The sequence below is a fragment of the Lonchura striata genome, chromosome 32 (genome assembly GCF_050655825.1).
Source record: "Lonchura striata isolate lonStrDom1 chromosome 32, ASM5065582v1, whole genome shotgun sequence".
Classification (NCBI taxonomy): Eukaryota; Metazoa; Chordata; class Aves; order Passeriformes; family Estrildidae; genus Lonchura; species Lonchura striata.
The window spans coordinates 5,855,455-5,880,440 of record NC_140734.1 but is presented as its reverse complement, the minus strand read 5'-3'; the positions used below and the strand labels follow the sequence as shown (position 1 = coordinate 5,880,440).

The following is a 24,986-nucleotide window of genomic DNA, read 5'->3' as shown; positions in this document are numbered from 1 at the left end:
CGGTAGGGAACTCCCCATTCTGATTCCTTGACAGTTTTCCTGACCCTGATGGCTCTGCTGCTCTCGGGTGTAGCCCCTGCTCCGACCAGCAGGTCACGGGAATCGGCCCCTTCCAGCGGCTCCTCCGAGTGTCCAACCCGCCAAGATGTTTACCTCCGGAGGAATTTTTCCGGCTTTTGTCAAGGACTCCTGGCACAGTTTCTTCTTGTTGAGCCCAAACTTTTACACGGAGGCACCAGTCTGTTGAAACCTCCCTCATGGGTCCCCCTGATGGGGAGACCCCTAAAAATTTCTGTGCCAGGAATGAGAGACGGACGGGACTCTTGGTTTTTAATTCTGCAGGTCATTGTTTATTTTTCTCTTACCAGAAATTCTGCACTCTGTCTACATCTCAGACTTAGCGTACAAAGAGAAGGCACCAAAAGTCACAAAGATTCAAGGTCTTTTAAAGCTATTCCATCCAATTAATTCTTAGAACATACTTTATTTCTACCTTTCTACGAATAACTAATTATTTTTCTGTCCACACAATACCTACATTGTGGTTCTTTCTAATAAATCACCCTGTGCTCCCAACACTGCAGAAAATGGAGTAGATGAAGATCAAGAAGATCAGACAATGCCCAAAATACTCCATCTTGTCTCCTATTGCGAAAAATGCCCATCGCTTGTTTTAAAATTTTGAATTTTAATAGTCATAAAATGGCTATAAAAATAGACGAATAAGAATTTAGACAATCAGAGTTAGGGCAATAAAGGACAAGAAACAAAGAAATACAGACAAGTCCGGGTGCCTTCCTAGGACAATTAAGCTAACAAGGATTAACAATTAAGTTAAGGACTAGCAATTAAACTAACAAAGGATCAACCCTTAAAAGCAGCAGCCTGTTGCATATTCATATATCTCATACATGATGCATAAATCCTCAAACAAAGGGTGTTCTCTGGTTATTGTCACCTTCTTCCCCTTAATCCTGGTGGCTGTTTAAAGAAGGAGAGGAGGTGGAAAGATGCTTGTCTTTTCTGATAAGGAGGCAGTAACATTTTAGGTGACTTGTTGCTGTTACCTCTGTGTGAAGAATTTCTTGATTATCTCAACCCTTTCTTGAGCTAGTTAAAAGATTATCTTAAACCGCATAGTTTCTATTTTAACATTATGTTATAACCTAAAACTATATTTTAACACGCTACTTAAAAGGGATTAATACAGTACTACAAAATAACTTTCCAACATGACACATATAGCATTCAGTTTAATATTTGTGCAAAACCAATCATTTAATCTGCATCTTTCACACCTCTCCACCTCCATACTAAAAACCCCAAAATTTAAGTTTTTCAGCCTGTGATAAGCTATACTACTATCTATTTTGCACACTCGTAGATTCCAATTAATCTCAAAATCTTGGAAGCTTTCTCCATGGACGAAGGCGAAAAGCAGTGCTCTCCTGGGGATCAGGACATCTCAGGACAGGCAGGAAAATATTCCCTCCATTCCGACAGAGAAGAGTGCCTCTGGCATATGGGAAGGAGATTCTTGGATAATTTAGGACAAACCCCCTGTAAAAGATAAAAAGTCTATAATGAACTTCTACGTGGTGCATTCCTAGAAAACTGACACACTATTGAGCCCAAGAGAGGAAAAAGAATTCTAAATATGAAAATGAAATTAAGTTTTCCTGTGTAATAATCCTGGGAAAATCCCCTATTATGGGATTCCCGAAATATGTACATTTTGGGAAAACATGAATAACCAAGGAGAGGAGTACTGAAAAGCACCAGACAGCTTATTCTGGACATGTGGGAAAAAGCTTATCCAAAACTCCCTCCCCCGTGGAAAGGAAGTTGTACTCTAGGAATTATACAACCAAGATTCTTTCTGCTGCCAAAACAAGACAGAGATAATTTAGGAATACCAGTCTACAATGCCTTAAACAGAGACAAAAGAGAATTAATCAGAGAAACTGGGGGACATCAAAAGTGGGGTAACGAGGAGTGGCCTCCTGAAGGAATAAAACAAACACAGGGTCCGGCCACCTGGGCACGGGGTGGGAGTTGAGGATATCACACCCCAATAGATATGTGAAACCGAATCAAAGGACTCCAAGCGTTTGTAGAAATCATAATTAATGAAACAGCCAGGGCCATGGAATTAACAGTCAGCCAGCAAAGGCAAACCAGAGCTGCAGTGCACCAAAATCAGTCGGCGCTGGAGTATTTATTGGCAGAAGAAGGAGGAGTTTGTGGAAAGTTGAACATATCTGATTGGTCTGCAAATTGATGATAATGGGGATGCAGTTCTGGATATAGCCAAAAACGTCCAGAAAACAGCCCATGTACCAGTCCAAAAGTGGGAATCTATAATGAATAAATGATGATGGAAAGACTTTTTTAGGATATCCTGGTGGGAAAAGTTGGGGTTTATAATGCTGTGTGGAATAACAAGTTAATTTTTCTTCCATGTTAAATTTCGTGTCTTATCTGATTAATTAAATATGCAATTCATAACAATGCCCACCAATCCCAAGTCAGGAACCTCAAGAGGAATGCAGAAAATTATGATCTTAAAGAAGATAAAGGATGATAAAGATCTAAAGAAGGCACTCAGGATCTACAAAAGGCATCAGTGTGCCAAGAGCACACAGGTTCAATAGCTGTAGCTCAAACCAAATAGAGTAAAAAAGAAAAAAAAATAGGAGGAAATTGTTATAAATTACAAGGTAATATTGGCTTTCGCATTCATGTATTTAGCTATTGTGTATTATTATCAATCACAAGTATTTTTGATGTGGTACAATTTATACTTTTAAACTGCTTTTGGTATAGTATAATCAGTCAGTTTATGCATGCACCGTATAGTTTATATAAAATAGTGGTGTGATACAACTATTGTATCAAAGACTTTAACAAAATGCTAAAATAGAGACCATGTAATGTTAAAATGCTTTAAGCAGCTAACTCGGAGAATGGAGCAAAACAAAAATGTTGCTTCTCACATCTGCGGACTGGCCTCTCTAAGTGATGACAGAAATCAATGACAGAACAATGACAGAATGAACAATGACAGAAATTAGAGTGCCAGATGGGAATTTATTGACTCCTCGTTATCAGGGAGTGTGAAACAACAGGATGGAACCACAAGAAGAAATAAAATATATTGACCTAATCTACAGAATGCCATGTAGACAAGTCAGGGGTTGAAAGCAAACAAAAGAGTTCCTTGAACATCAAGAAATTTAAAAACTGTTTGAATAATATATACTCATAATTATCTATTTATCATAATATAGTATAACTATGCTCATAGTATGAGTATAATATACTCATAATAATATAGTATAAACTCATGAATATTCATGTCCTCCCAGCAATGTAATACGATATAGAGAACATTGTTTTAAGCTACCCATGTGTTCTTTGGCCAAGCACCAAACATATGCCAGTGCTGGAGATTTGTCCTTTGTTTGTTCTTTATTAAACTTAATACTTCCAAAGGGTAAACTGCTTTTTTCACATGAACTTCTAAAATCTCTCTGGGAAGAAGAGAAAAGCAGGCAATAAATGGATTTTCCAAGGCTTGCCAGGTCCCCATGTGCTCAGACACAGCCCAAGGCACTGCCCAAAATGCGGATGCGCTCCTGGAGTGAAATGCTGCTTCTCAAAGTGGGGGAGCACCAGGAGCCCTGGGCCATCCTCCAAGGGGAGCAAACACGAGGCGCGGGGACGTGTGGTGGTTGAACAGCAAGATCTCCAACCAGACTGAAATCTAGGTAGAAATTCCTGAAGAGAGGGAAAGATGAGGATGGCAGAGCAGAAGCGATAGGGGACAAGGGCATTGGAGGTTAGGATTTTTTTTTCCTTCCTCTCAGGGAATTTTCACCCATCTGTTGCCCAAGAGATGATAATGACTGGTACTTAAGAGCCACAAAAGGGGCCAAGGTGGGGAGAAGGGGTCCAGCTGGGTGCAGCTCTTAGCTGGGGGCTTTTCTCTTGGGAAGGGCAGAGTGAGATTTTTGGTTGGGGGGTGAGGGGCTGGGAGGGGCTTCTCGCTCTCAGGATTGGAGGGGAGACAGCAAAAATTCATTGCCATTGCAGAGCTCAATCTTTCACTTCTGCCACGAGTGAGGCTTTGCTTGTAAGAGCAGCTGGTGAACTGGAACCTTACTGAACACCCAATCTCATTGGAAAAGACCCTCACCATCTACTCGGGTGTCTCAGGGGAAACCTGGGACCCCGAGCCCCTCTGACGGAGCATCTCCGGGTTGTCTGCAGGAACCCAGCTGCTGTGACCCTGCTGTTTTCTGCCGCCGCCTTGAGCTTTTTCCCTACACTAACCCAGCACGCCGTGCCTGCCGGGACATCCTCCCCTTCGCGGCTCCTGATGCATGGCTTCTGCTACATTTTGCTGGCTATTCCAGGGGTGCCTGCCTGTGCTGTTTCAGCTGCTGCTCCCAGGTTCCTGCTCCAGTCCATTTCACCCTCGGAGTGGCACCGGGACTGGCAGGTCCCCGGGAGTTTGCAGAGCGAGCCTCTTGCCTCTCTCTCAGAGTCGCCATGGCCAGGGAGAGGCAGCTGGCCTCCCACCACAGCGCCCCCTGCAGCTGTGGGGGAATCATTGCACTGCCCGCCCGGCCAGGAGCCAGCAGCGCCCCCGCTGGCTGCGGCCAGAACTGCACCAAAGGGGAAAGTGCCCGAGAGACGGGAGAAGGCTGGGACTGGGTCTGTGGTTCTGCCTGGGACTGGGTTTGGGTTCTGACTGGCACTGGGTTTGGGTTCCAACTGGGACTGGGTTTGGGTTCCGACTGGGACTGGGTTTGGGTTCTGCCTGGGACTGGGTTTGGGTTCTGATTGGGACTGGGTTTGGGTTCTGCCTGGGACTGGGGTTGGGTTCTGATTGGGACTGGGTTTGGGTTCCAACTGGGACTGGGTCTGGGTTCTGATTGGGACTGGGTTTGGGTTCCGAATGGGATTGGGTCTTGGTTCTGGCTGGCACTGGGTCTGTGGTTTTGACTGGGACTGGGTCTGGGTTCTGACTGGGACTGGGTTTGGGTTCTGACTGGGACTGAGTCTGGGTTCTGATTGGGACTGGGTTTGGGTTCCGAATGGGATTGGGTCTTGGTTCTGGCTGGCACTGGGTCTGTGGTTTTGACTGGGACTGGGTCTGGGTTCTGACTGGGACTGGGTTTGGGTTCCGACTGGGATTGGGTCTTGGTTCTGGCTGGCACTGGGTCTGTGGTTTTGACTGGGACTGGGTCTGGGTTCTGACTGGGACTGGGTTTGGGTTCTGACTGGGACTGGGTTTGGGTTCTGACTGGGACTGGGTCTGGGTTCTGACTGGCACTGGGTTTCGGTTCTGACTGGATTGGGTCTTGGTTCTGGCTGGCACTGGGTCTGTGGTTCTGCCTGGGACTGGGTTTGGGTTCTGACTGGGACTGGGTTTGGGTTCTGACTGGGACTGGGTCTGGGTTCTGGCTGGCACGGGGTCTGGGTTCTGGCTGGCACTGGGTCTGTGTTTCTGCCTGGAACTGGGTTTGGGTTCTGCCTGGGACTGGGTTTGGGTTCTGCCTGGGACTGGGTTTGGGTTCCAACTGGGACTGGGTCTGTGGTTCTGCCTGGGACTGGGTCTGTGGTTCTTGGTCTGTGGTTCTGGCTGGCACTGGATCTGTGGTTCTGGCTGGGACTGGGTTTGGGTTCTGACTGGGACTGTCTCCGGGTTCTGGCTGGAACTGGGTCTCTGGTTCTGGATGGGACTGGGTCTTGGTTCTGGCTGGCACTGGGTCTGGGTTCTGGCTGGGACTGAGTCTGGGATCTGACTAGGACTGGTTCTGGGTTCTGGCTGGCACTGGGTCTGTGCTTCAGGCTGGGATTGGGTCTGTGGTTCTTGGTCCGTGGTTCTGGCTGGCACTGGGTCTGGGTTCTGGCTGGCACTGAGTCTGTGGTTCTGGCTGGCACTGGGTCCGTGGTTCTGGCTGGCACTGGGTCCGTGGTTCTTGGTCCGTGGTTCTGGCTGGCACTGGGTCTGGGTTCTGGCTGGCACTGGGTCCGTGGTTCTTGGTCCGGGGTTCTGGCTGGCACTGGGTCTGTGCTTCAGGCTGGGATTGGGTCTGTGGTTCTTGGTCCGTGGTTCTGGCTGGCACTGGGTCTGGGTTCTGGCTGGCACTGGGTCTGGGTTCTGGCTGGCACTGAGTCTGTGGTTCTGGCTGGCACTGGGTCCGTGGTTCTGTTTGTTGTTGCTGCCACCGTTGTAATTTTTTGCCTTCTTTTACATACATATCTTAGTAAAGAACTGTTATTCCTTTCCCGTATCTTTGCCTGAAAGCCCAATAATTTTGCAGTTCTAATACTTTGGGAGGAAGGTGGTCACATTTTGGATTCCACGGCAGGTTGCCGCTTTCCTTGGCAGACATCTGTCTTTCAAAGCAAGACAAAGGGAGGTGGATTTCCCTGCAGGAGACCTCTCTGGTTTGCCATACAATGGGAGGGGCTGTAGCTGCAGGGCTACACTGGTCCCATCTGCTGTGGGGATGCACCTTCCCCACCACAGCCCAGCTGCTCCTTGACTATTTCCTGGTGCCAACTGCAACTTCCCCATTGCAATATTTCCAGAGTGCCTTCAAAGCTGCTCATTGTCCACAGTAATTTCCAGGTTTTGATTCTTCTCGGGATGTGTCCCCTAACACACACTGGAGGGGGATCCAAACAGAGCTACCAACGATCTGCTCTGAGGCCACTCCCTCACTCCCCTCCTCTCCACTCTGTTTTCTTAACTAGTTCTGCTCTCATGTCTCCAAAAGGAATCAGTAAATCAGGGTGTGTGATAATTCTCTTTCCCAGACATAGGGCTCCTGGCTCTAACTTCTCTGAGGTCCAAGGAGTGCTAAAAGCTGCTGGGAGATGAGCTCAGCCTCTCCTTCACTTTCAGATGGGAAGGAGAGGCCAGGGGAATGGCCAGACCATGGACTGAAAAGGAGATGGGATTTCACAGAGAAGGAGCTCCCAGGGAACAAAGGAGCCACTTTTGTGCTCCAGCTGCCCATGGGGACACTTGGCAGGCTCCACTGTCCTTCCTGAGAGGAAGGACCAGCATCCCTGGGACACTGATCGTCCTGCCCTAAGGGGACAGGTGTCCCCTTGTCTTTGCACTTGAAATTCCCCTCTCATTCTCTCCTGTGAAGAAAGAACAATGGCACTGGGTCACTAATGATTCCTCCTTGAGGGGGAGACCAGCTCTCTGACACGAGGATACCCAAAAGCTCTGGTTTCGTGTCCCTGACAGAGGTCTCTGCTCTCACAGGCACATCCAGGCCCTGCTCAGGGAAGCTCCTCTCCCTGCAGATCATCACCAGGGAAACAAGGCTGAGCTCACATGTGCCCCAGCATGGGACCAGCACTGGGGGAGCAGGAGAAGGGCGGTGGGGAAAGGGAGAGGGACGGGGACAGCACTTCAAGGAGGGACCCTTGGCAAGTATCAGGCAATGAGAGAACTCCCAGCACAAAAAGGTCTGCTTGGCAATGGCCCTGCTCACCTTGGTTCTCCTCCGGCTGTGCTCTGCGGCACTGACACTCACACTGTCTGGACTCCTGTAATTCTTTGAGATATTCCTGCAAGGCTTCCACAAGCTCCTGAGAGGATTCATCTGTACTAGATTCCAGGGCTTTTGTGGTCTTCTCCTCATTTCTCTTTCCTGTAGAAAAGGATTGGTGTCAGTGGGAAGCTGACATTGCTCGCTTGATGGGGAGACCTGAGGACCCCATCCTGCCTAAGGACAAACAAATCCTCTGTTTTATAGTCTCTTTTTGAGGGTTTCTTCTTGAGTCTTCTTCTGGTTGGTTTTTGGTTTCCTCTACTCCAGACTGTTCTCCAGGCTGGAAAAAGCCCACAGCTGGGACATCTCTGCACCCTGGGATCCTGGGCATCTGGATAGGGATGGGCAAAGGACTGACTGGAGGCTTTGGAAATGGGAATTTATGGACAGGTGGGATTGCTCCATCTGACAGCACCGGGCCCTCCTGCATGACAGACCTCTGGATCTCCTTCCTGCTTGCCAGGGTTTAGTTTCCAGCTAGTGTGGGCAAGGACTGGCACTCACCTGCAGAAAGGTTTTTTGCCTTTTGTCCCTGTAGCTAAGCCCAGGGTGAGATTCCTCCTTTAGTGTTCAAAGAAAGGAAAGGAAATCCCAGAAGGGATGTGCTATGTCTTTGAAATCATTACCAATAGCGAGGAACATCCCCTGCTAGAGCAGGATGTGTCCCTGGCCAAAGGAGGTCACCCCTCTGACCAGACTGATCCCAGCCCAAAGGCCAGGCCTCCTGCTGTGCTCTGGAAGGGGTTCTGCAGGGAATGTGCCCAGGAGAGAGACCTCCACTGGCCTCACTTCTCTGAGGGATAACACATCCCATCCCATCCCATCCCATCCCATCCCATCCCATCCCATCCCATCCCATCCCATCCCATCCCAAGTGTTCCCACGTGTGGCCACAGACAAGAGCAATGGGACCCAGCACACTTACTTGATTCGTCAGTTATAATTTTAAAGATTTTCTCAACCAGTGTCCTAGCAACTGCACTTGCTGCACATCAGGTACACATGAAAATAAAATCAAACAGAAAAGCAGGACATTTAACAAGAGTCTTTGTTCAAACAATGCCAGGACTGCCCTGAGCAGGTTCAGGGGCAGAAAAAATCCCACTCCTGGCCCAGGAGCCAAGAGGTCCTGTGCACCAGGAGCCCCACAGCAGTGCTGGGGGTTCCTGACCCTCGGGGCCCACTGAGGCTCTCCTGGGCCAGGAAGCTGCCTCAGCTGCCACAGCACTCGGGCACCACACAGGTGCCTCAGTCCCACCAGAGCCACCCACGAGAGGGTGAGACTCTGCTGCCTCACACTCTGGGAGGGGAGAGGGATGTCCCAGGTCCCTTCTCTGTCCCTTGGCACATTCACAGCCTGACCCTCAAAGCCCTGCTCAGCAACACCCCCTGCTAGAGCAGGATGTGTCCCTGGCCAAAGGAGGTCACCCCTCTGGCCAGACTGATCCCAGCCCAAAGGCCAGGCCTCCTGCTGTGCTCTGGAAGGGGTTCTGCAGGGAATGTGCCCAGGAGAGAGACCTCCACTGGCCTCACTTCTCTGAGGGATAATACATCCCATCCCATCCCATCCCATCCCATCCCATCCCATCCCATCCCATCCCATCCCATCCCATCCCATCCCATCCCATCCCATCCCAAGGGTTCCCAAGTATGGCCACAGACAATAGCAATGGGATCCAGCACACTTACTCAATACGTTCATTAAAAAGTTTCCTATGCGTTTGGATTTCGTTTCTTTGACTTTCTTAGCCCGACTGCCACCAGCTGCAGTTGATGTAGATCAGATACACATGCAAATAAAATAAAATTAAAAGACTGAGGACATTTAACAAGGATCTTTATCCAAGCAATGCCAAGACTGCCCTGAGCAGGTTCTGGGGCAGAACACATCCCACTCCTGGCCCAGGAGCCAAGAGGTCCTGTGCACCAGGAGCCCACAGCAGTGCTGGGGGTTCCTGACCCTCGGGGCCCACTGAGGCTCACTTCTCTGAGGGATAACACATCCCATCCCATCCCATCCCATCCCATCCCATCCCATCCCATCCCATCCCATCGGTTCCCAAGTGTCGCCACAGTCAAAATCAACGGGATCCAGCATACTTACTTATTTTGTCTAATATCTTTTCTATGACTTTATCAACCACACCATTAACAGACAGACATGCTGGACATCAGGTAACGTGCAAATAAAATAAAAAAGGAAAAAAGAATATTTAACAAGGATTATTCCACAAGGAACTCCAGGACTGCCCTGAGCAGGTTCGGGGGTACAGCACATCCCACATCTGGCCCAGGAGTGGGGAGGTCCTGTGCACCAGGAGCCCCACAGCAGTGCTGGGGGTTCCTGACCCTCGGGGCCCACTGAGGCTCACTTCTCTCAGGGATAACACATTCCATCCCATCCCATCCCATCCCATCCCATCCCATCCCATCCCATCCCATCCCAAGGGTTCCCAGGTGTGGCCACAGACAAGAGCAATGGGATCCAGCACACTTACCTGATGTGTCCAACATAATTTCTACAGCTTTCAGTATCTCTGCTCTGTTCTTAGCCAGACTGCCATCAGCCACATTTCCTGTGCATCAGGTACACATGAAAATAAAATCAAACAGAAAAACAGGACATTTAACAAGGATCTTTCCCCAAAAAACTCCAATACTGCCCTGAGCATGTTCTGGGGCAGAACACATCCCACACCAGGCCCAGGAGCCAAGAGGTCCTGTGCACCAGGAGCCCCACAGCAGTGCTGGGGGTTCCTGACCCTCGGGGCCCACTGAGGCTCACTTCTCTCAGGGATAACACATTCCATCCCATCCCATCCCATCCCATCCCATCCCATCCCATCCCATCCCATCCCATCTCTATGATGATGTCCTGGGGTGATTTTATGATGCTCGTTTCCCCTCTTGTGTGCTCTGTTTATGCTGGATATTATATTCTGTGCCTTCAAACGGTCTCTGAGACCGAAGGCGGGGCGAAGAAGAAGCAGAGTTTTGTTTTCAGCCTGCACTCACTCCTGCACAATCTGCTGGAACACAGAACTGCTCTGTGTTTTCTGGGCACGGACGGGGCTGAACACTGCACTCCTTTGCTTTTGAGTTAGTTTAGCCAACTGAGGCAGTCCAAGTTTTCCCTGGACCGGTTTTCTTTCCCTTTTCTTGGATCCATTTGAACCTGCTCCGGACCGGGAGCTGGGGAAACACCAAGAGCTCACACTTTGCAGCCCAGCGCAGCCTGCTCTGGGCAGCAGCACCTTTCCCAGGGCTGGAGGGACCGATAACAGAGCGGCCACTCCCAGGAGAGACCTTCTGAATTTGTCATCTCTTCCGAGCGCCAAATGAGTTTTGTCATCTGCTATTGTTCATTTTGTGTGCTGGGTGCTTTGCTTGTTTAAATAAACAGGTTTTTCCCACTTCTCTCTGAGGCAATTCTTCCCAAACTGATTGTGGGGAAGGGCTGTGTGGGTTGGCTTTCTGGGGGGGGCCTTTTTGGAGGTTTTCTCCCAAATTTGCCCTAAACCAGGACAAATAATTGGCACCCAACATGCAGCTTGAGAGAGTGGAAAAAACCCTGTTCTAATTGTATATTGGTTCCAATTACTCTGTGTTGCTGTAGAGCAGTTAGTAGCCATATTCTTTGAATTGATAATGTCTCTTGGGGTGGAGGCCTGCAGGTTTCTGGTCCCTGGGGTTTTTTGAGATCTTAATCCCTCTATGGTCCCTAGGTTTCTTTTCTTGTCCAGGAATATCTCTGGTGTTGTCCGTAATACGTAGGTTTTGCAGTAGAAGGGCACTGACCAGAATATCCATCGGGCTGGGCTTGGGTGTCATGGCTTGCAGGGGGTTTATAAAGGTGCTGAGTTCTGTTCCAGGAATGTATGGTTCATGGTCATGGTTGTGCAGCCAGTTTGTTAGAGGGGAAGCAGGGGATGAGGCTTTTCAGCCTTTGCTTTCCTTCTACTCCTCTGAATCTCTTATCTCCCTATTAGAGAATGTTCAGTTTTCCCTGACTGTTAAAGAGACCATCTTCCTGGTGTTTAATCTGGAAAGCTTTCTCTCTACAGTCTGCAGTCCCTCTAGAATGAGGGCTGAGATTTCTAGAGGGGCTGAAGAGACCCCTGACCCAGGAGTAGCCCCAGGTGTGAGAAATCCTGAGTGGTGTGGGAAATGGGAGGATATGGGCCAAATCCTGAATAAATTTTCTGACCCTATAGCCTGGGAATTCCCATGTGAACAAATTCAGAATCCAGATGAGGTGGCAAAGTAAAGAGAAGTGTGATGAAAAGTCTAAGGAGAAAAAGATCACTGCAGTGAGCTGGGCCGTGGCATGTGCTTATGACACCCTGCTAGATACTGCAGGGCAGCAGACAGAGGAAGGGGGGCAGGGAGATAAATCAGCAGCGATCCCAGTCACTCAGGCTGCAGCCAACAGCCCCGGCTCGAGGCCAGCAGCTAAACCAGACTGTGAGCCTAAGCCAGCAGCTAAACCAGACCGTGAGCCTAAGCCAGCAGCTAAACCAGACCGTGAGCCTAAACCAGCAGCTAAACCGGACTGTGAGCCTAAGACAGCAGCTGAACCAGACACTGAGCCTAAGCTAGCAGCTAAACCAGACACTGAGCCTAAGCCAGCAGCTAAACCAGACACTGAGCCTAAGCCAGCAGCTAAACCAGACTCAGCAGCCAAGCCTCAACCAATGGCTGCTGCTACAGCACGAGAATTGGAAAGTGCACACACAAGACCAATGGACCAGTGGATTATGATGATGATGATGATGATGACGATGATGCAGGAGAAGGAGCCTCAACATTTCCTGACATAAAACCAGGAGTCAAAGCAACAGGCACAAGATCAGAAGCCAGTACTGTCTCCTTTTCCCTAATGGACCTTTGTGGCCTAAGAAAGGATTACAGTTGACGACCTGATGAGTCTGTAATTAGTTGGTTGGTCCGTCTTTGGGATGCTGCAGGTGAGGCTACAATTCTGGATGGCACTGAAACGAGACATTTGGGATCCTTCACATGATCCTCTCATGGACCAAGGAATGATGAGGGGGCTAACCCTCGCGGCCTCTGGGCTGTGGACAGTGTGGCACAAAGACACCTGTGTGCAGATGATCTCTATATGCAGCAGACCAGGTGGAAGACTGTAGAACAAGGGATCCAACGTCTGAGAGAAATGGCAGTGGCAGAGATTGTCTTCTCAGATGAAATAACAACTAGGAATCCAGACTTGGTACCATGTACATCTGTGATGTGGTGAAAACTTGTACGGCTTGGGCCGCATGAACACGCTTCTGCTTTAGCAATAATGAAGCGGGAGGAGAGGGATGAGACCGTGCTCAACATGGCAAGGAAACTCCGAGCATATGCAGATGCTGTACATGGCCCAACCCATGCCAGAATTGCAGCAGTGCAACCACGTCTGCAGAAAATAGAAGATCAGATAGAGGAGAATCATAAGAGACTCAGGGAGGAGATTAAAGAGGACCTTCTCCAAATCTCATCAGTACAGATCCGAGGTCCTGGTATCCAACACAGACGTTCCTCAGATGGGGGGAGAAGGTACACCCCACGAGCTGAGCTGTGGTTCTTCCTGCGCGACTGCAGAGAAAACATGAGGAGATGGGAGAGAAAATCTACTGCTGCTCTGGCACAACGGGTGCATGAATTGAAGGAAGGCAAGACTCAGAGAGGACGTTCCACCAAAAGGAGAGCAGCTCCAGTTGCCCGTAGCCAAACTGCCAGGCATGATGATGATGATGACATGTCCGATCCCCTTGAAGGAACCTCTAAGACATGTGCCCAAGGCAAGAAGGATAACCAGGCTTAGAGGGGCCCTGCCTCTAGCCAGGTAGAGGGGAGGGAAAACTGTGTTTTTGGCCTGTGTGGATTCGCTGGCCTGGCACACCGGAACCACAAAGATAAAAGGCTTTGGTCGATACTGGTGCACAATGCACGTTAATTCCATGGAGACACGTAGGGGCAGGATCTGTCTCTATCGCCGGTGTGACAGGGGGATCACAGGACTTTACCTTGCTGGAAGCTGATGTAAGTCTGACAGGAAATGAGTGGAAGAAACACCCTATTGTGACTGGCCCAGAGGCCCCATGTATTTTGGGCATAGATTGCCTTCAAAGGGGGTATTTTAAAGACCCAAAGGGACTCAGGTGGGCATTTGGGATAGCAGCTGTAGCGACAGAGGGCATCCAGCAATTGAACACCTTGCCTGGACTGTCTGAGAATCCAACTACAGTAGGACTTTTGAAGGGAGAAGAGCAACAGATACGAAGTGCCACCTCAACAGTGCATCACCGACAGTACAGAACAACTGGAGATGCTGTGGTTCCCATCCATAGGATGATCTGAGAGCTGGAGAGCCAAGGGGTGGTCAGCAAAACCCACTCACCCTTCAACAGCCCCATCTGGCCTGTGCGCAAATCTGACAAAGAATGGAGATTGACTGTGGACTATCGTGGCTTAAATGAAGTGACTCCACCGCTGAGCGCTGCTGTGCTGGACATGCTGGAACTCCAGTACGAGCTGGAGTCCAAGGCAGCAAAGTGGTATGCCACCATTGATATTGCTAATGCGTTTTTCTCCATTCCTCTGGCAGCAGAATGCAGGCCTCAGTTTGCCTTCACATGGAGGGGCGTGCAGTACACCTGGAACCGACTGCCCCAGGGGTAGAAGGGTTCCCAAGGGTGGCAACAAACAAAGGGATCCAGCACACTTACCTGATTTGTCCAGTATCATTTCTATGCATTGCAGCACCTTTGCTCTGGCTTTCTGAGCCGTACTGTCACCAGATTTAGGCACTTGACATCAGATACACATGAAAAAAAAAAAACAAAAAAAACCAAAACAGGACATTTAACAAGGATCTTTCCCCAAGGAACTCCAGGACTGCCCTGAGCAGGTTCGGGGGCAAAGCACATCCCACTCCTGGCCCAGGAGCCAAGAGATCCTGTGCACCAGGAGCCCCACAGCAGTGCTGGGGGTTCCTGACCCTCGGGCCCACTGAGGCTCTCCTGGGCCAGGAAGCTGCCTCAGCTGCCACAGCACTCGGGCACCACACAGGTGCCTCAGTCCCACCAGAGCCACCCACGAGAGGGTGAGACTCTGCTGCCTCACACTCTGGGAGTGGAGAGGGATGTCCCAGGTCCCTTCTCTGTCCCTTGGCACATTCACAGCCTGACCCTCAAAGCCCTGCTCAGCAACACCCCCTGCTAGAGCAGGATGTGTCCTTGGCCAAAGGAGGTCACCCCTCTGGCCAGACTGATCCCAGCCCAAAGGCCAGGCCTCCTGCTGTGCTCTGGAAGGGGTTCTGCAGGGAATGTGCCCAGGAGAGAGACCTCCACTGGCCTCACTTCTCTGAGGGATAACACATCCCATCCCATCCCATCCCATCCCATCCCAAGGGTTCCCAAGTGTGGCCACAGACAAAATCAACAGGATCCAGGTCACTTACTGAATGCCTTGAATATAGCTTTTAGGATTTCCTCAACCAAACAGCCAACAGCTGCAGACACTGGACATCACGTGCACGTGCAAATAAAATGAAAACAAAAACAACAACAAAAAAAAAAAAAAAAAAAAAAAACCCAAAAAAAAACAAAACAAAAAAAACCACAAAAACCCAGGACATTTAACAATGATCTTTATCCAAGCAATGGCAGGACTGCCCTGAGCAGGTTCTGGGGCAGAACACATCCCACTCCTGGCCCAGGTGCCAAGAGGTCCTCTGCACCAGGAGCCCCACAGCAGTGCTGGGGGTTCCTGACCCTCGGGGCCCACTGAGGCTCACTTCTCTCAGGGATAACACATCCCATCCCATCCCATCCCATCCCATCCCATCCCATCCCATCCCATCCCGTCCCGTCCCGTCCCGTCCCGTCCCGTCCCGTCCTGTCCTGTCCCGTCCCGTCCTGTCCTGTCCCGTCCCGTCCCGTCCCGTCCCGTCCCGTCCTGTCCTGTCCCGTCCCATCCTGTCCCGTCCCAAGGGTTCCCAAGGAGGGCCACAGACAAGAGCAATGGGATCCACATCACTTACTGAATTTACAGAGTATCTTTACTACATATTTTATAATCACACCGCCCTTAACAGCAGATACTGGTCATCAGGTGGTCATGCAAAAGAAGTCAAAAAGAAAAACAGGACATTTAACAAGGATCTTTCCCCAAGGAACTGCAGGACAGATCTGAGGTGGTTCTGGGGCAGAACACATCCCCCAGCATGCCCAGGAGCCAAGAGGTCCTGTGGGTCCCAGAGCCCTACCAGGAGCTGCTGTGCTCTGGAAGGGTTCTGCAGGCAATGTGCTCAGTGGAGAGAGCTCCACTGGCCTCACTTCTCTCAGGGATAAGACATCCCACCCCATCCCATCCCACCCCACCCCACCCCATCCCATCCCATCCCACCCCACCCCATCCCATCCCATCCCATCCCATCCCATCCCATCCCATCCCATCCCACCCCATCCCATCCCATCCCATCCCATCCCATCCCATCCCATCCCATCCCATCCCATCCCATCCCATCCCATCCCATCCCATCCCATCCCATCCCATCCAAGGGTTCCCAAGTGTGGCCACAGACAAGAGCAATGGGATCCAGCACACTTACTTAAATCTTCTAATATAAAATCTAGGACTTTTTCAACCACCTTCCCAGCAACCTCAGATACTGGACATCAGGAACACATGCAAATAAAATAAAAAAGAAAAACAGGACATTTAACAACGACCTTTCCCCAAGGCACTACAGGTGCCTCCAGGCTCTGTCTCTTCCTCTCACAGGGGGGCTGCCTGGGACATCTCAGTGTTTCTCCACCCTTCAGTTCTGTAGTGGTGGCTGTCCTGGTTCCGTTTCCCTCATCCTCCTTCTCCTTTTGGGGCTTCAGCCTACCTCAGCCATGGCCACATGGCTTCCCCTCCCCTACCCAGCCGGTGGCCGGGCAGGGGAGATCTGCACTCTCCGATGACCAGAAGCAAAGAGAAAGTTCCCTTGGCCTCCTCTGATTTTAACCCCATGTGTTCTCAGAGGCGTGTCCGTGCCTTCAGTGGTCACCCCAAGTGCCAATATCTAAACCTGACCACTGATTGGTTTGACCCCCAGCTTCCTGAGAAAATTCACTTCCCTGTCAAACCACGACAATCCACCCATCGCCTCTGTGAACGCACATTTCCAAAATTATTATCAAAATGACATTCACACACTTCTACATAAAACAATAACCTACACTAAACCTCCACAGCTGGATTTTCACCACCAATCTACCTTACAACCTAATACATGATTTTCTCTTATTCCTCTTTGATCCCACCTCACAGTTTTCATCTTATCATCATCTTATCATCTTATCACTTGCCTAGAATTCAATTTCCTGGTCAGGGAACCAGAAATGTCATGGTTTGACCCTGGCACAAGGCCAGTGTCCTCATGAAAATACCCTTTCCCCAACTGAAGGCTGTGAGATGCAATCAGGAACAGAGCAGAGCAGTCCCAAGCTTAAAAACAAAGGGAAAAACTTTATTGATAAAAGACACACACAGAGAATTCAGAATGAAAACCTTTCAAAACCCTCCTCCTCACTCACATCCCTGTCGAACCACAACACACATCCCATCCCATCCCATCCCATCCCATCCCATCCCATCCCATCCCATCCCATCCCATCCCATCCCATCCCATCCCATCCCATCCCATCCCAAGGGCTCCCAAATGTGGCCACTGACAAGAGCAAGGGGATGCATGACTCCACACTTACTTGTGGACGACATTTGGCTTTCTTGGTTATGCTGAGATGAGCTCTTTTTTTCCAGTGGCAATTAGGTTCACCTGAAAAGGAAAAGAAAAATGAAAAATAGGAAGATTGACTACGATATTTCACTTTGTGGATTTAAAAAATGCATTTAAGAGCTTTTTTGGGACACATATATCCCTTATATTACTCAAACCCCTGATCTGCTCAGGGTTTTTCAATTTTCTGATTTTCCCTTCCATCTGTGCCCAAACAGAATACAGCTCTTTCCATGATGTTCAGTCCTTGTTTCTTGTCTCTTGTATCCCTTTCTCTGGGTTCACTCTGGGTTCACACTGGTTTCACTTGCAATGCAAGGGAAAAGAGGGGCAAAACCTCTGCGGTGAGCACAGCACTAGAGAAGATAACGCAGTTGATAAGATGTTCTGTTGTACTCCCAGCTGGTCCCTAACCCATCTTGTCTGCCCCTGAGCTCTGAGAATTCTCACAGACACACACATCATCTTCCTTGGCCAAAATTAAGACCTTCTGCATTTGCAGATTGCAGAACCTGGTGTTCAACCCCAACCACAATTTTCCACAAAGGAAAGGGACCATTTCCCATTCCTTCAGACTCAAATCCTGGAGGTTTTCCTGACCAGCTATGAAGAAATCTATGGTGAAAGGACAAGTGGCCTTGGCTGCCCGATGCCCACCAAACTTCTCTCACTCCCCCTCCTCAATTGGACAGGAGGAAAAAATACAACTGAAGAGCTCACAGAGAGCCTGGGACATCCCTCTCCAGGTGCCACCACGGGTAGACCGACTGGACTTGGGGACTTGGACTTGGGGACAATTGCTTTGCTTTGCTTTCTCAGCATTTCCCAATAGAGCAGCAAGCCGAGGAACCAAGACAGAACTGAAACCACCTCACTGCCCCTCTCCCCTCCTCCTGGTTGTGAACACACCTGGTGCAGGTGGCTGGGCCGGCTGCAAGCTGAGCTCCAGGTGGGAGCCCGAGACAAGAGCTCGTGAACAGCCAACAAAGCACAACAAAGGGCACCAAGAGCGGTGGCACAGCTGGGGAAGGGACACCGAGAGACCCGGCAGGAGCTGAGGGCTCGGGAGGAAGAGCCAGACTTGAGCCTTGGGCATGCAGACTGTGAGGGGATGAAACTGAGGGGCTCCCTCGCTGGGGGAGCAGCTCAGGCTGTTCCTGTGTCACTGCACTGGGAAGAAATGGCTTTATGGAGTCACACAGCTGAGACTCTGCTCTGGGAAAGCTGGGCTGGAGCCAGGGAGGACCCAGGGGCTGAGCCTGGGAGTGGGGGAGTCCAGCAGGGCCCATTGGGGCACCGGAGCCGCTGCTGTGGAGGGGCTCCGGTCCCAGCACTGAACATCTCTGGTGGCTGCAGCGTGATGGACAGAGAGCCTCGGGAAGGGTCAGATGGGGAAGTTTCCTAAATATCCTCTTCTGCACAGCCGGCTGCAGAAAGCAGAGCCCTGCTGACCCTTCCAGCAAAGCCGCCTGTCCCTTCAGAGCACATCCATCAGAGCAGCAGTGACGAGGGGAAGGCAGGAACAGCGACTGCTCAGGAGCGAGGAGAGGTCTGCTCAGGGCACAGCTCGCTACCCTGCTCTGCTCTCCCTCTCCTTCCTGCACTGCACTTCCCTGTGCTGTCTGCTCTCTGTGACTTTCTGTTTGCTTTGCCCTGGGCCACGTTCCAGAGAGAGAGGAGGAGCTGGACTGAATTAAGAACCCCTTACCAAAAGCTGCTGCATGTCCAGAAAGCTTTCCTGGTGTTCAAGGGGAGGACAGACCCAGGTGAGGAAAAGAGCTCCACTGAGGATAGAAATAGAGAAATGCCAGCAGGGACCCAGGAGAAGTCACAGCCCCAGGGCCCACGGCTGTCCCACGGGGCTAGCTGAAGGTCAGACAGGAAACGCCAGGGCTGCTTTCCCAGCACTGAACCCTGCTCTGTTTCCTCCCACTCCCTTTTCCTATTTTGCTCTGCTCTGAAAGGAGGGAAAGCAAATAAATGGCATAAAATGCCCAGAGTTTGAGAGGTTTTCTCCTGAAAGCAGGGCAACAGCGTGATGGCTTCTCAAACAGTGCCAATGAAGAGATGATGTGCATGAGGAGCTGTCCTGAACGTGCCTCTGCCTTTGGTAACTGATGGACACAGACATTTACCTCAGATCACTCATGGAAAGGTGGATGTGCTTCCAGGGATGCCTCACCCCACTGCTCACAGTCAGAGACAAATCGTTCTCTCTGGCTCTTTTTCATGTTTAGAAGGAGCCCTGATAACTGGGTTAGATAGGAAAATTATTTTATGCAGGGCCAGATCGGCAATCCTGAGCCAAAGCTGAAGCTTTGAGGTGGAAAAAGAAAACGAATGAGGAAGGGCAGGAGAGGGGAGAAGAAGAAAATGAAGGGGGGTGGGGGGGAGAGAGGAGAAAGAAAAAGTATGGCCAGAAAGAAAAAAAAAGGAAGAAAAAAAGAAGAAACTCTCTCTTCTGCATTGTCAGTGATGGCTTTGTAGCCCAGAGACCAACAGAGTCTGGTCTGGCAACACAGGCCCAATAAATCAGACACTTTGAATTCTGCATTAAGTCTAATACAACATTAACTCCAGCATTTAAGTTAAATCTAGGAGGATTGTACAAGTGGTGGTGAAATCTCATTATGCTTTGTCTGGGTGCTAAGGTGAGCTATTATTTTTCTATTTTATATTATTAAGTTCTACTCACTCCATGAAATAATTATTCACTATATATTCAGACTAAAACTTTTTCTGATCAGCCATGATCAAAGAAACAAACAATTGGCCATAATGCATTCATGGCATCCAGGCTGTGCCTAATCAATATGCTACTTGCTTTTTACTTTTCTCCCAGTTAATGTGTAGCAAGTGTCATAGCAACAACTATTGACATCATACAAAAAAACATTAACTAAGTAAGGCCTGAATTGACAGGTTTGTCTCTGCACTGTAGGAATGAATTCGGAACTGGATTAGTGTCTGCAGACTGTGGGCGGGAAGGGACAATGGACTTTGAACGGGAACTCTATGAAATATTAACTCTGTGGTGTCCCTCCATCCCTTCTTGGCTGGTCCCCCACCCTCTGCAGCACAGCTGGGCGCTGCTGAGGCAGAGACCCCGAAAGCCCTGGGGGCTCTGAGGGCAGCGGGGCTCCCTCAAACCTCAGCAAAGCCCAGGGAAGGCGCCCGGAGGGCCTGGGGAGCAGCGTGCTTTCCCCACTCGGTCCCCCCTGGCAGAACCGGACTCTCGGGGGCCTCAGCAGTGCCCAGCCCAGGTGAGAGCCCGGGAAGTCTTGTGAGGAGGGGGTGCCACCGCTGCGTGCTGCCAACAGCGATTCCACCGGCCTCGCCCAGAGGGGCGACTGCGGATCCTGCAGCTTGCTCTGCTGCGGACGCTTCTGCTTGGGCAGGGCCACGCTCTTGCTGCTGGTTCTGTTGCTGCAGACACCGATATTCCTAAGGAAATGCCGCTGGCACCTGGAGGACAGCTGGGGCAGTGCCAGCTGGGGCAGTGCCGCCTCAGTGACCCAGCGGGGCGGTGGCTCCTGGCTGCCACAGCCCCGCTGTGCCCGGGCAGGTGTGCTGTGACTGTGCCGGGCACGGGGCTCAAACCCTGCCCTGCCTGCGCTCCTGCCTCACTGCCCCGGCTGCTCTTGCCTTGCTCTGCTGCTGGCTCATGTGCTGCGCCTGCCCTGAGCTGCCTTTTCACCCCAGAGCTCGCCCAGCCCAGCCCAGAGCCCCAGGAGATGAGTGATTTACTCCTGGCTCTTGGAGAGACCCTTCCTGCCCTCGGAAGGGGCTGCCCTGCACAGCCCATCAGATTTCCTGAGAGGCATTTACGGGAAATCCCTGTAAATCCCAGAAAGGAGGTGCTGGGGGGCAGGGAGGAGCCCGTGGGGGTGGGAACCTGCTGCAGCTGCCACCACCTGGTTCAGCACCCCAAGCTCCTCACAGTCTTCTCCTCTGGAGCCCCAGCTCCGTGCTCAGCTGCTGGCCTCATTCCCTGCCCCTTGGTGCCCAGGACCCCGCTATTTCCTGGCTGTGACAGCCCAGCCTGGCACCGATGAGCACATCCCTGCCCAGCTCTTCCTGGTGGGGCTGGACCAGGTCCCCGTGAGCGTCCCCCTGTTCACCCACCAGGCAGCTCTGCTGAGCCATCGTCCCCAGATCCCCCACACTGCTGGAGCCCTTTGCTTTGCCTGGCCGTGAATGCCAGGCCAGTTGCCATTCCCCGTGGGAACCTGCTCACTGGCCTGGAGAACCCTCCAGGTTGCCCCCAGAGCTCTTCTGCCAACTCCCCCAGATGGTCAGGGAGTTTCTGGACTGCGTCCCCCCGTTTCTGACCCCGCCACTGCTCGCTCACACAAATCCGCTTAACCTCTGCCCATCCTGCTGAGGATCTCCGGGTCTCCCAGCTGCTCTTCACACCTCCCATCCTCATCCCGACACTCCTCTGGCAGAGCCTCTCCCCTTCCACTGCATCCCACCAGCACTCACAGCCTTCCAAGCCATCTAGGGATGGGGTTGGCTCCGCAGAAAAAATTATGTCGGCAGCTTCTGAGATCAAAACAAGCAATTCTGGGTTCTGAAGGGATCAGAAACTCCCATTCAGGAGCATCTGGGCTAAGAAACTGCAACTTTGGGAGCTCTGGGACTCAGGGATTTAGGGAGCTCTGGGGTCCCAAACACTGATTTAGGGAGATTTTGGGCTCTGAACAAGCCCAAACTTTAGGCAGCATTGGGGTTGAGAAACACAATTTAGGGAGCATTTGACTCAAAACCACTGATTTGGGGAATTTTCGGCCTCAGAAGGCCCCCTCTAGGCAGCTTTTCAGCTCAACATTCCAATTTAGGGAGCTCCTGGGCTCAGAAGCACATGTTTAAGGAATTGCAGTACTCAGAAAGGGATCTCAGGAAGCTTTGCGGGTCAGGAAAAGCAACTTGGGGAGCTTCAGGGCTCAGAATCACCAATTTAATGAGCTGTGGGGCTCAGAAAAATCAGTGTCCAGAAACTTGGGGCTCAACAGCAGCAATTTAGGATACTTTGGGACTCAGCAATACCATTTCAAGGTGCTTCTGCCCTCAGAATCAGGCATCTGGGGAACTTCACGGCTGAGAACACAGAAGTTTCATGAGCACTGGGATGCAGAAGCACCCACACGGGGAGTTTTTGGGGATTGAAACAGCATTTGGGTTCAGAAATACTGATTAAGGGAACACTGGGGCTCTTAAATACCAATTTAGGGACACAAGCTTACAAAGCCCTGGTTTGGGGAGTTCAAGGCTGAGAAAAAATCCTGTCAGGAGCTCTGGGAATCAGGGAGTGTGATTTGGGGATATTTTCAGATCAGCAAGAACTAAATAGAGAGCTTTTTGTCTCCAAAAACCCAATTAAACCGATTTTGCGCTCTGCAGTCCCCACTTGGGACGCTTTGGAGCTCCATAAGCGGCGATTTCGGGAGCTTTTGGGCTGAGAAACACCGATTTCGGGAGCAGAAGGAGCGAGCCCTGGGGAAACTCGGGAGAGGAAACTCGGCGCTTACCTGGCACAGGGATGGGGGGAAGCAGCTCCGGGCTGGGCTGGGAGCACCGGGGCTGCTCATCCCGGCTTTATCTCCCCCTGCCCGGCCCCGTTCCCACCCCTCGGGCTTCTCCCTCCGCCCCGCACCTCCTTTCCCATCTTTACACCGATTTCCCCTAAGTCACGCTCAGCCTGGAACTGAAAGTGAAAGCGCTCCGGTCACGGCTCGGCTCCCGGGGCTGGGTGGGGAACGGGAGCAGCCGGCGGCTCCTCGCTGCTCCTGGAGCCTCCCGGGACACCGGGACCGCACCGGGACCGCACCGGGACAGCACCGGCACCGCACCGGGACAGCACCGGGACAGCACCGGGACAGCAGCGGGACAGCACCGGGACAGCACCGGGACAGCACCGGGACAGAACCGGGACAGAACCGGGACAGCACCGGGACAGCACCGGGACAGAACCGGGACAGCACCGGGACAGCACCGGGACAGCAGCGGGACAGCACCGGGACAGCAGCGGGACAGAACCGGGACAGCACCGGGACAGCACCGGGACAGCAGCGGGACAGCACCGGGACAGCAGCGGGACAGCACCGGGACAGCACCGGGACAGCACCGGGACCGCACCGGGACAGCACCGGGACAGCACCGGGACCGCACCGGGACCGCATCGGCACCGCACCGGGACAGCACCGGGACCGCATCGGGACAGCACCGGGACCGCACCGGGACCGCACCGGGACAGCACCGGGAGAGCACCGGGACAGCACCGGGACCGCACCGAGACAGCACCGGGACAGCACCGGGACAGCACCGGGACCGCACCGGGACAGCACCGGCACCGCACCGGGACAGCACCGGGACCGCATCGGGACCGCACCGGCACTGCACCGGGACCGCGCCGGGACAGCACCGGGACAGCACCGGGACAGCACCGGCACCGCACCGGGACAGCACCGGGACAGCACCGGGACAGCAGCGGGACAGCACCGGGACAGCAGCGGGACAGCACCGGGACAGCACCGGGACAGCACCGGGACCGCACCGGCACTGCACCGGGACCGCGCCGGGACAGCACCGGGACAGCACCGGGACAGCACCGGCACCGCACCGGGACAGCACCGGGACAGCACCGGGACAGCAGCGGGACAGCACCGGGACAGCAGCGGGACAGCACCGGGACAGCACCGGGACCGCACCGGGACCGCACCGGGACCGCACCGGGACAGCACCGGGACCGCACCGGGACCGCATCGGCACCGCACCGGGACAGCACCGGGACCGCATCGGGACAGCACCGGGACCGCACCGGGACCGCACCGGGACAGCACCGGGAGAGCACCGGGACAGCACCGGGACCGCACCGAGACAGCAGCGGGACCGCACCGGGACAGCACCGGGACAGCACCGGGACCGCGCCGGGACAGCACCGGGACAGCACCGGGACAGCACCGGGACAGCACCGGGGCAGCACCGGCACAGCACCGGGACCGCACCGGGACAGCACCGGGACAGCACCGGGACAGCACCGGGACCGCACCGGGACAGCACCGGGACCGCGCCGGGACAGCACCGGGACCGCACCGGGACAGCACCGGCACCGCACCGGGACCACACTGGGACAGCACCGGGACAGCACCGGGACAGCACCGGGACTGCACCGGGACAGCACCGGGACCGCACCGGGACAGCACCGGGACCGCACCGGGACCGCACCGGGACAGCACCGGGACAGCACCGGGACAGCACCGGGACCGCACCGGCACCGCACCGGGAGCCCCACGGGTGATGGAAAGCGCAGGGCTTGGGTTCGGGGCCCCTGGGACACTGATTTTTGGGGACTGCGCGGCTGTGAAAAGTTCTTATTATATGGCTCTACGCAGGTATTTTCTATATGTCTTATGTTATATTTTTAAAAGTGCTATATGAACGTTTTGATACGGTAAATGTAGTTTTGTGGTTACAACGGAGCTTTTGTGGAATAGGAACTATTTAGAAATAGTTTCTATTTTTTTAAATAGAAACTATGCGTGTGGGAAGAAAGGAATGAGGTACTTGCATCCAGATAGCGGCAGCAGGACACCTAAATCTGC

General features: G+C 52.3%; 1 protein-coding gene across 8 annotated transcripts; it reads right to left on the bottom strand.

The window, feature by feature from the left end:
- Positions 1 to 323: 323 nt before the first annotated feature.
- LOC146764660 (uncharacterized) lies at positions 324 to 24,406 on the bottom strand. Of its 8 annotated transcripts, none has more exons than XM_085564249.1 (12): positions 22,914 to 23,026; positions 17,351 to 17,421; positions 16,207 to 16,266; positions 15,637 to 15,696; positions 15,055 to 15,114; positions 14,321 to 14,401; positions 10,085 to 10,162; positions 9,691 to 9,750; positions 9,276 to 9,350; positions 8,512 to 8,571; positions 7,527 to 7,685; positions 324 to 1,560 (listed from the first exon to the last, which is right to left on the bottom strand). In XM_085564249.1, exons 2-12 carry the CDS (start codon positions 17,361 to 17,363, stop codon positions 1,547 to 1,549), a joined length of 720 nt encoding a protein of 239 aa, XP_085420375.1. In that variant the 5' UTR covers positions 17,364 to 17,421; positions 22,914 to 23,026; the 3' UTR covers positions 324 to 1,546. The 8 variants fall into 8 exon arrangements, 6 of the variants coding, with proteins under 6 accessions (XP_085420375.1, XP_085420377.1, XP_085420380.1 ...); XM_085564251.1 differs by lacking the exon at positions 22,914 to 23,026 and adding an exon at positions 19,091 to 19,297; XM_085564254.1 differs by lacking the exon at positions 22,914 to 23,026 and adding an exon at positions 16,952 to 17,090 and having other exon boundaries at positions 17,351 to 17,402.
- Between the last annotated feature and the right edge of the window lie 580 nt (positions 24,407 to 24,986).